Genomic DNA, 10,661 nt, shown 5'->3' on the forward strand with positions numbered 1-10,661 from the left:
GCCGGACCCTGTGGGGGGACAAACCCCCCGTTTAGGGAGGGGGGACAGTGACCCCGTGGGATGAGCCGCCTGCTCTGCTCGCAAATCTTGGCGGGGGGGGGGGGGGTGTAGAGGCTCTTTTCGTTCTCCTCGCAGGCCCCGGCGCCGAGGGCGGGTTCCTGGGGCCGGGTTCTTAAAGGCACAGGCAGCCCAGTTCCCGCAGCTCCTCGCCGTGGTAGCCAAGTGCTGCAGGGCGACGTTACTGCTCCGGCCAGGCCAGGAGAGGGACTGCTGTGAAATACTGACCAGACGCGCCCTCCCTCAGGCTCTGCATCTCGCATTTTGAATACGTAAAAGAGTTCTCTATCAGTTTCTATGTCTGTAGGACATCACTGCAGCTCCTTTCTCTTGTATGACCTGCTGAGTTGCTAACTCCCTCCCAGAGCCCGCATGTCTGCACCCCTCCTGTACCCCAATCCCCTGCCCCAGGTCAGAGCCTGCACTCCTCACTCAAACTCCCCATAGCTTGCAACCCTCCTGCACCCCAACTCCACCCCAGAGCCTGCATCCCAAAAAGGGCCAAATTAACCTTTTGTGGGCCCAGTGCTAAACATATTTGTGGGCCCCCACGGCGGCAATGGGGACATGGTGCAGGGGGGCAGAGTCCTCAGAGCGAGGGGCTGGCTGGGCACAATGGGAGATGGGTCATGGCATGGCAGGGACAGCCCTGCTCCACTCAGCCCCGTTCAAGGGCACTGTTTACAAACCGGGAGCTGCCAGAGGCACACTGGCCAATCTGGCCCTGCGCTGCCATCATGCTTCTTCCCCTTGGGGGCGGGCCCATGCTGCACCATGCTATCCCCCTGCCCAGCACCCCTCTGACTCCCTACACCCAGTGCCACACCACCCAGAGACCACCACAAACCCCCATGCCCAGTGCCCTTCCACAGACCACTATGGTCACAGACCACAGCCCCCCCTACCCAGAACTCCCCCACAGCTCCTCTCACTGCCCAGTGCCTCCCTAGCCAAACACCCCCCACAGCCCTCCCACAACTGCACAGCACTCTGCACCTCCCTGCCCATAGAATCATAGAATATCAGGGTTGGAAGGGACCTCAGGAGGTCATCTAGTCCAACCCCCTGCTCAAAGCAGGACCAATCCCCAATCAAATCATCCCAGCCAGGGCTTTGTCAAGCCTGACCTTAAAAACTTCCAAGGAAGGAGATTCTACCACCTCCCTAGGTAACGCATTCCAGTGTTTCACCACCCTCCTAGTGAAAAAGTTTTTCCTAATATCCAACCTAAACCTCCCCCACTGCAACTTGAGACCATTCCTCCTTGTTCTGTCATCTGCTACCTCTGAGAACAGTCTGGATCCATCCTCTTTGGAACCCCCTTTCAGGTAGTTGAAAGCAGCTATCAAATCCCCCCTCATTCTTCTCCTCCGCAGACTAAACAATCCCAGTTCCCTCAGCCTCTCCTCATAAGTCATGTGTTCCAGTCCCCTAATCATTTTTGTTGCCCTCCACTCGACGCTTTCCAATTTTTCCACAACTTCCTTGTAGTGTGGGGCCCAAAACTGGACACAATAGTCCAGATGAGGCCTCACCAATGTCGAATAGAGGGGAACGATCACGTCCCTCAATCTGCTGGCAGTGCCCCTCCCTATACATCCCAAAATGCCATTGGCCTTCTGACCCAGTGTTTCCAGAAGAAGTCTTAGAGAATTACACAGTAAGTGTATGTTATTACTAGCACTTTTCATGTACACATGGCATTCAGTGTGTCTTCATTTTACAAATACAACCCCTTCTCCATTTGTTTACAAAGATCCCAGATATCAGATGTGAATACATTCGGGGAAGATTTCTGCAAAGAGTACAGCATAAATATGAAATTGAGACATGATGCTGACATTGCACTGGCCCTAAGTAACATTTCTAAAGTACAAGAAAAACAACAAAGACATTATGTTAAAGAAAGAATTCTAAATATGGGGAAATAACATTTGATGTTGGGGACTCTGTTCTGTTACTGAACGCTAGAAAGAGAACAAGAAAAGGAGGCGTACTGGAACCTAGGTATCGGGGACCATACAAAATTACGACTGTTGAGGGTAAGAGAGTGAAATTACAAACCATCTCAGGGAAACGGTTAGGAACCATGTACAGTATCGCACACTTAAAACCATTTAAACAACCACCAACATTAGCTGCTGAAAGCACATCAGAGGGAAAAGTCGGAACTGAAATTGCAGTTGGTGACACTGAACCAGAAACACCCACAGAAGAGATCAGAAAAGTGGATGGCACTGTATCTTACGACAGCACAGTGAAAAACAGAGGTCACAAGAATGGAAGAAGAGGAGTATATAGGACAAGATGTTTCAAACAATGATACAAGTGATGCTGATGACACTTTTGATGACATGCTTATGGAGTAGGTGGCAGACAAGCAATGGATTCTGAAAGGTAATTGGTTACTGCACCTTTCTTCAACAGATTAACATACTTCATAAATGGAACTATGTTAAAGGTTTTCATGTACAAAGTGGCAGCATTCACAGTAATAAAACAGAGAAAAAGGAAACTGTATTACCATGCATGTAATATGTGTTAATATTTTTTTCCTAGTCAAATTTGTAATGACCGGCAAACACACAGAGAGACTGGAGGCCAAAGTGAGAAACATAAAATTGTATGGCTCTTCATTTCATTGCTTGAAACCGAGAAGCTGGATAAGTGATGAGGTACATTTAAGTACCACTAAACATGTATTTGTTAACGGGATTGATTAATCAAATATTATTGAAATTGTGCCTTTTCTTTCATCATGTGTTGTAGGTTATTGATGCATATTTGAGCTGTGTGGTCGAGAAAGCAGATGGAAAAGTAGGCTACTTACTGTGATGGTACATGAAAGTACACATTGATTCAATAAGTAAACAATTACGTGAATATGTGGCACATCATCTTTAAGTCCAAATACCCTTGAAATATCAACATAAATCTGAAATTGCAACATTTCAGTGTATTTACTGCTGCCAGACATTTACTGAAATGTATTTGAAGGTGCATATCGGACATACAATACTAGACTAACTGAGGGCCACAGTTAGTGGCTGTATAGTTTTGCTGTACAGTTCAGTGGGTCCACTAATTAAACATAAGTATGCAAACAGCTTAGTCAGTTTTTACATTAAGTAAGACAGAGCACATTGATTACAAACCTTTTTGTTTTTACAGGACTCTCTTACATATCTGATTTGTGACACTAAGGATCCCTTGCATGTCTGTCTATATTAAATTCATTATGTTCTTGATGTGCCAGAATTATAAATGCATTAATAACTTTGTTGACTATCAACAGGTACAAGCCATCTCATTGGTAGTTTCCACTGTCATTCTCTCAGGCAGAGCTCCACAAATGAAAGTGAAGGTAAATGCTAACACACTTTCATACATAGCATGGGCAAAGCACAATTTCATTCAGTGAATTAAACACAGTGTGAAACAGCAAATACAATGCTATGTTTGATGTGGAGGAGAACTCTAATAGTAATACATGTAATGAAATTGGGAAATACAGTATAATGTACATTTCATGGTTTGCTTCACTGGAAACTATAATTGCATTTCTATTTTTTTTTTAAATAAATACAGAGTGAATTACTTCAAAATGATATATCATTGCTTCATTACCACACACCAGATCATTGGGTTCTTGCGGTAAGATGTTTTGTATTGTACTTCTGGGTTATGGGCAATCAATGTGGTATTAAATAAGAGATTTGTAACACAACTATGGTAGCAGTGATATAATTTCCCAGGTTGCGGATTTTCAGTGAGTTCAGTGCATACAAAGGAAAGTGGAATGTGAATGTTAAAAATAAAATGCTACCGTCAAGTTACGTTGTTAATGTAACTTGGAAGAATACATTTTGTATTGAATTGATCAATGATTTCACAATATGCTTTTCTCTTGTGTGTTACTGAGACATTACAAACAAGAATATGTTAATTGTATAATGATTTTTGATAAATCAGTATAAAATTTTTGAAATAATCACATTACCAATATAATTTGTGAATATATTTACACTTACAGATAGCCTTGATGAGAAAAAAGGAATTGTTAATAATTGACCCCTTGTGTGATGAGATGATATATGAAAGAACATGCCTGAGGAATTGGAGGTGATTTATTAGATACTTACTTTTACAGTGGACATGAACTGTTCTGTTGAAAAAATTTTTAAAGGGAATGTAACAATAGTGAGACTAATATCTTCCTGTTAGCTACAAATAAAAATTGAAACAGCATGTACTTGTACTAAATATGCTTAGTAATGGACTTTGAGTGAACTTGTGTGATTTGACTCTGGGGAGTGACTTCACAGAATGTGGACACCGAACAGTAGCACGTTGCATGATTGAGAATGTATTATTATCAACATGGGGCACAGAAAATCAGGTGATACATTGTGTAAGAGTGAGACAATAATATGAAAGCAAGTGAGTATATATGTGAGCAATAAGTCATTTCAATCATTAATTAAAAAGAGATAGAATTGATTTATATCTATGTCCAGAAACCAGAGGGGGGAAAAAAAGGAAAGAAAAGCTCATTTATGCAGTCTGCTAATGTACTCCCTAAAAATTTCAGAAACTTCATCAAACAATTAACTAGAAAATCCTCATCTGATTGGAATAGTAAAATTCTTCAGCATCCCAGACAAAGTGATGGCCACAGCTGCGGATCACTCATCTTAAAGGTATTGAACACCAAATTGCCATTATCATTTGTTATGTATGTGTAATTATCCAGGGTGAAAGTAAATGCCAGAGATTACCAGTGGGCACTGCACCGGCATCCTTGCCAAGGTGTGTGGGGTGGGCTTGTGGCCCCCAGAAGGGATGGGGTCTCTGGCGGAAGGTGCGGTGTTCGGGGGCCAGATTCCACAAGCCAGCCCTTCCTGACAGCTGCTGCTGCAGTGGCCAGGAGCACCAGGCCCTTGTATATTGCTGGAACACAGGGCCCCTTTTGCTCCCCCACTATCGGCGGCCCTTCCAGTAGCACGCAACAGCGTTGCCGGACCCTATGGCAGGGCCGCTGATGCATGGGGGGGATGGGGAGGCGGAATTGGGATAAAGGGGGCAGCGACGTTAAATCATAAAGCCCTGCCACAGCAGAAGTGTAACATCAGCTGTGTACAGGCCAGTACTGGTGGCCGGTTCTTAACGGTATCCTGGAGCGGCCCACTTTCACATCTGGTAATTATGATGTTTATTCTAAATATCAGTGTTGTTAGTTTGCAGAAACGTATTTCAGAGTAGCAGCCTATTCATTTTCCACTGAATGCAATCCGAGGAAGTGAGCTGTAGCTCACGAAAGCTTATGCTCAAATAAATTTGTTAGTCTCTAAGGTGCCACAAGTACTCCTGTTCTTTTTTCTAGAAACGTATTTGCAGCACAAAGACATCAGTATGGTAGAAACAACACAAGAGGCTAATTCTGCGTTTAGAAGACATATAGCAATTCTTCTAATGAAGGAATCAGGTAATTAGTTTCTACCATGTACTGTGGACTCATTAGGTACATGTGAAGATAATAGGAAGAGTGGAATTATGTCACGTAGCAGACAGTTATCTTAATTCCCCTGAAGTGGGATATCTCACAGGTTTGGTTCTCTAATGGTGACTCTGAATCAATAATATCTTTAAGTACACAAAAATTTGAATGGGGTGAATGGTTGCTATTGATTGACCAGTTGAATGAAATTGGTATTTGTATATACAGGTGCAGTAAAGTAAAAATTTGAGAAAATATGACTCACAAAAAAGAAAAAGATATGTTCAAACCAGTGACTGGATTAAAATATTGACAATTAATAAATCAAGATTTGCATTTTCAGTGTTGGTCGTAACGTATTCATCATTTCATAGCGCTAGATTTGTTTTTAAGAAAGCATGGAGGACTACTGCATATACTGCAACTTTGTCAACTGTGAAAAGGAAAGTGAGGATTGCACGATGGTAAGAAACATAGAATTGTACGAGAAATAAATGCCATAAACTGCCTAAGGATCACGATTCTTGTAAAAATTCCACATCAGTAAACATTTTCATCATGCTGATAGGCATATGTTAGGTAATGCTGACATGTGGAAGGAATAGCATGAGTGAATGCAAAGTAGGTGTAACATTATAACTTCTGTGATTTCATTTTCTCAATTGTTACTTATCAAAGGTCCAGTGTGATTCTTGCAAGAGGTGGACACATATGCCCTGCATTCCAGAAGGAACCAGTCAAGACTACCTGACTGATGAGAAGAAAGAGCACAACTGCAAAAAATGTGCATAGTTCCCTTCTTTACCAAAAAACCCCCAAACCATTATGTTTAAATGCCTCTTGTTCAAAACATAATGCAACCAAAAGAAATTTTTTTATTTATATACCAGATTATAATAATAATATGTTTTTTATTTGGAAAAAATTATTCTCGGTATTTGTGTCCATGTGTATAATGCAAATTATAAAAGCAGCAAGGAGGAAGCAAATTGTGAGTGTTTTCGACCAAAAACCCCATCCCTCCTGATTTGCAACCCCTGGACCAGGTGGTAAAATCAATTTGGCACATTAGCAAGGAGGAAGCAAATTGTGAGTGTTTTCGACCACAGAACCTCATCCCTCCTGATTCGCAACCATCCCTGGACCAGTGACAGGTACATGGGCAGCCAAGGCATTGGAAATAAGCAAGGAAAGGAAGCCAGTGAAAAAAATCAAAGGGGCCACTCTGGTATCACCTTGGGCTCATGGGCATGCTCCGTACCCCCAAACCTTACCTCCCTTTTCACATACTCACACACAGAATGAACCAGCACTCCTCAATCATCCAATAAATCAAAATGCTACAATTGTACGTTTTCCCTTCTAGTGAAAGAATGGTATGGTAGATCTCAAATCAATGAAGGCTATACTCAGAAAGACCTCAAGACTTCTGGAATATGCTGCTCAAACAGTTTCACTTTTGTTTCTACTGCCTGTCCCTCCCTTCTCACATTTATCTCCAGACTTCTTCTCCTTGTCCAGATCTATTCCACCCCCAACAATCTTCTATTCATTGAACTTTTTGAAACTTTGCACTTTTAGAGAGAGGTAAGGGATTGACTCTGTGTATACAAATTTGCAGAGGGACAATAGGGTTGAGGTCTGTTATTTCTCACCTCTCTATATTATTTATTTATATATTTTAAAACATTTTTGCTGTTAACAAGCATGTTATCTCTGGGGACACAAATCCGCAGTTTGAGAACTGCAAAACTAAGCATCTCTGATGGTATCTTCTAGACTTAGCACCGAGTCCCATTGGGTAGATAGAAAGATTAACCTAAATAATCTATACAGAAGCCCCTGGAACCCCATAAAATTGGGTCCCTAATCCATGAACTATTGGAACTCATTTACAAAATTTTCTTAAACTTTACATGAATATATTGTCTCATACTATAGAATTAGAATTTATAATCCCTATTCCATGATGAGATACATTATAGCTCAAAGATATCTTAATTAAAACTATCTTTAGGTCAGTTTTTTCCTCAAAAAACATGTTATCAAAACATCTGATTTAAATAAATCCGATTTTTTTTAAATCATTGATTTTTATCCACCTTAGGAACAAATTACCTAGGAAAGTGGTAGATTTTCCATCTCTTGATGATTTCACATCAAGAGTATATGCTTTTCTGGAAGAAGGGGCATGCACAGGAATTTTAATTTTACCACTTTTGGAGGGGAACTGGTGGGGTATTTAAAATGTGTCAACCTCTATTAAACTATTCAATATTTATCAAAGTTATTTTCATAAATGTAAGTGTGTTTATTAAAGCAAAGGTACAAAGTTGTTGGAAAACATACAACTCTGGGAATCATTTTGTGTGTTTCCACAAACTTGGACAAACTAAGGTTTGGCATTTCTGTGATGGAATTTTGCAATTAATAAGGAAGTGAAGTTATTCCAGCTACATAAGACGACTTCTCCAAACTCCTTGAAAAGGATAGTACACCAAATCACATTACTACTGTACAAATGTCATAAGCAACACTAGAGACCGGTTCAACTAATTTTAGTCTATTGGAATAAGATAGTAATCCTAAATAGTTTGAGAGCCCTCCAGTGGTGATCACTGTGTTCTGTGTTTTAGAAGCTGTCAGAGCATTAATATACATTAAGCTAGGTCTTAGAATCATAGAATATATTTTTATGTAGTTAAAAAACATGATTATTTGGTAACTAACTGTGCCCCTGTTCTCATGTTTTTGTGCTGTAATGAGCAAAGGAGACAACACTAATCCTATTGTAGATCTTTTTATTTGTAACAAACTTTGATAAATATAGACATTTTTCCTGGTCTTAATTTGTCCAAGAACAAACTAGGGTTGCTATAGACCAGTGATACTCAGACTGAGGCTCATGAGCCACAAGTAGCTCTTTAATGTGTCTCCTGTGACTCTTTGCAGCACATGATATTAAAACACTGTGTGATTTAATTATTAACCAATCAGAATGCTTTAGCTATGTTATTAATCACTTGTAGTTGATAAAATAATATCAACTTGGTAAGTCATTTTGCTGTGAGAATTTTTATTTCCCCTGTCATACTGTTTAAACATGAATATATAGTACTATAATAAATGAAACAGTGAATTCACACTACTGTAGCTCTTTTGGATAATGTTGATTGCTAATTTGGCTCCTGAACCACTGAGGCCTGAGTATCACTGCTTCTTAATTTCTAAGTGTCCGTATAATCTCCATGGAATAATTGTAGCTGGATTTGTAACAAATTGATTAAATATTCTTTTTAGTTGATTTGTGTATGTATATTGTAAGTTTACTAACAAAGAAAATGCAAAATAGAAAAGGGGGTTCAATATTTTTCAGGATTGCCCAGAAAAGAAGTTTAGGCTCTGGAAGTGGCATATCCTTGTCTCTTCATAATGGTTGCAGGGTTGTGTCACTTGGGGTTACCTACCTGAGAAGCAGTTTGTCATGTACAGCCAGTCAATATCCAGTTTCTTACTCAAGTGCCATTTACAAAATGGAACTGGGTGTGTGAGCTATGTCAGCATGTGGCACAAGAATAAAGCGTTCAGTCAGGGGGTGGGAAACACAAATTCAAGTCATTTGGTGAAAAATGTTGAAACATCTGGTTCATCGCAATGCAGAATTAAACCAAATGCTGAAACCTTGATTTTTTTTCATTAAATACAATGCTTGTTTTCCAGTCAACCCTACCCAAGAAGCAGTTTGTCACTTACAGCTAGTTAAATCCAATTCATTATTCAAAGAGCTTTTGCAAAATGGAAGTAGGGTTGGGATGTGGCATGTCAGTGTATTGCTCAGGAATAAAGCTTCAGGTTGGGAAATAACCTATATTCCAGCTACTTCTGATCAGTCTAGTGGTCACAGGGACTTAAGAAGCATTTTGTCAAATACCGCCAGTCAAAGCCCAGTTCCTTATTAAAGTAATTAATAGAAATTGTTAACTTTAAATCATGTTTATTTTGATAAAATGTCTAAAGTTAACTTTACATTGATTTTTTTTAAAAAAAGGCTTTTGAATAAGGATCTGGGAATGACAAATAAGGAACCCACTTCATCCTTGTATTATTGTTGACCCAATCATCATTAACTTACTCTAAGCTGCCTCCCCTCCGCCCTTCATTTTGGAAACTCCATCCTGAAGAAACTGTATTAATGGCCCCATTCTTCTGCGAATCGCGAGAGAGCTGCCTGGATCTCAGGGGATCTGGTGACTTAATTATTAGTAGTAGAATTCTTGGCTGTTTCCCCACGAGGGTAGGGTTAGGCCTCCACCCCTAACAAACATAAGAATTCCAGAGAAACTGTGAATCATAAACTTGCAGCTTCCCTGTCCATACGCATCATAGGGGAACAATTTAGTTAATAGTTAAGGCTTAAGTTTTTGTCATGGATATTTTTATTTTTAGTAAAAGTCAGGGACAGGTCACGGGCTGCCGTGAATTTCTGTTTATTTCCCGTGACCTGTCCCTGACTTTCACTAAAAATATCTCTGACAGAAGGGGTAGGTGGATTCAGCACCCACTGTTGCTGGGGATCCCGGGTCCACCACTGATGCGGTCCATGGGAGCTCTGGGGTTCCCCTGCCCCTGGGGCTGGGCTGCTATGGGATCCCCCAAGCAGGTTTGGGGCTGGGAGCTGCAAGGGCGGGGCTGGCTGGGAACTCCAGCCCCAAGGCAGACAGTGTCACAGAGGTCAATGGAAGTCATGGATTCTGTGACCTCCGTGACATAATTGTAGCCTTGTTAATAGTTAGTAGACTATGATGGCCTTGCAATTCTGTCTTGAAGCCACCAGGTGTCTGTCGTGCTGCTGTAACTAAAGATTTCCTAATGGTCAGACTTCAAGGGAGTTGAAGAGTTCAAACAATAAACAAAATTACAATTGATTTTTGTGTTTTTAGCTGGACCGTGCGTATCTAAAAATCTGTGTTGCTATTTTTTACCAACTCAACGTTTTGTACTTTTTTTCCAAAACAAATATCTTAATTTGATGTATTAAGGTTTGGTTTTGTTTAAAAAAACAAACACAGCTGTTGCATTTATGTAAAGGAGTACAACTCAGTATTCT

General features: G+C 40.5%; 1 protein-coding gene across 3 annotated transcripts; it reads left to right on the forward strand.

The window, feature by feature from the left end:
* The first annotated feature begins 558 nt into the window (after window positions 1–558).
* On the forward strand, window positions 559–8,655 carry LOC141983936 (uncharacterized). 3 transcript variants are annotated; one of them, XR_012638583.1, is made up of 8 exons: window positions 559–1,717; window positions 1,814–2,732; window positions 3,353–3,421; window positions 3,646–3,711; window positions 4,091–4,179; window positions 4,649–4,757; window positions 5,441–5,542; window positions 6,233–8,655. XR_012638583.1 is itself a non-coding variant. In XM_074946890.1 (8 exons), exons 3-8 carry the CDS (start codon window positions 2,628–2,630, stop codon window positions 5,474–5,476), a joined length of 474 nt encoding a protein of 157 aa, XP_074802991.1. In that variant the 5' UTR covers window positions 559–1,717; window positions 1,814–2,454; window positions 2,617–2,627; the 3' UTR covers window positions 5,477–8,655. The 3 variants fall into 3 exon arrangements, 2 of the variants coding, with proteins under 2 accessions (XP_074802991.1, XP_074802990.1); XM_074946890.1 differs by having other exon boundaries at window positions 1,814–2,454; window positions 2,617–2,732; window positions 5,441–8,655; XM_074946889.1 differs by having other exon boundaries at window positions 5,441–8,655.
* Window positions 8,656–10,661: the final 2,006 nt, after the last annotated feature.

The sequence above is a fragment of the Natator depressus genome, chromosome 3 (genome assembly GCF_965152275.1).
Source record: "Natator depressus isolate rNatDep1 chromosome 3, rNatDep2.hap1, whole genome shotgun sequence".
Taxonomy (NCBI): Eukaryota; Metazoa; Chordata; order Testudines; family Cheloniidae; genus Natator; species Natator depressus.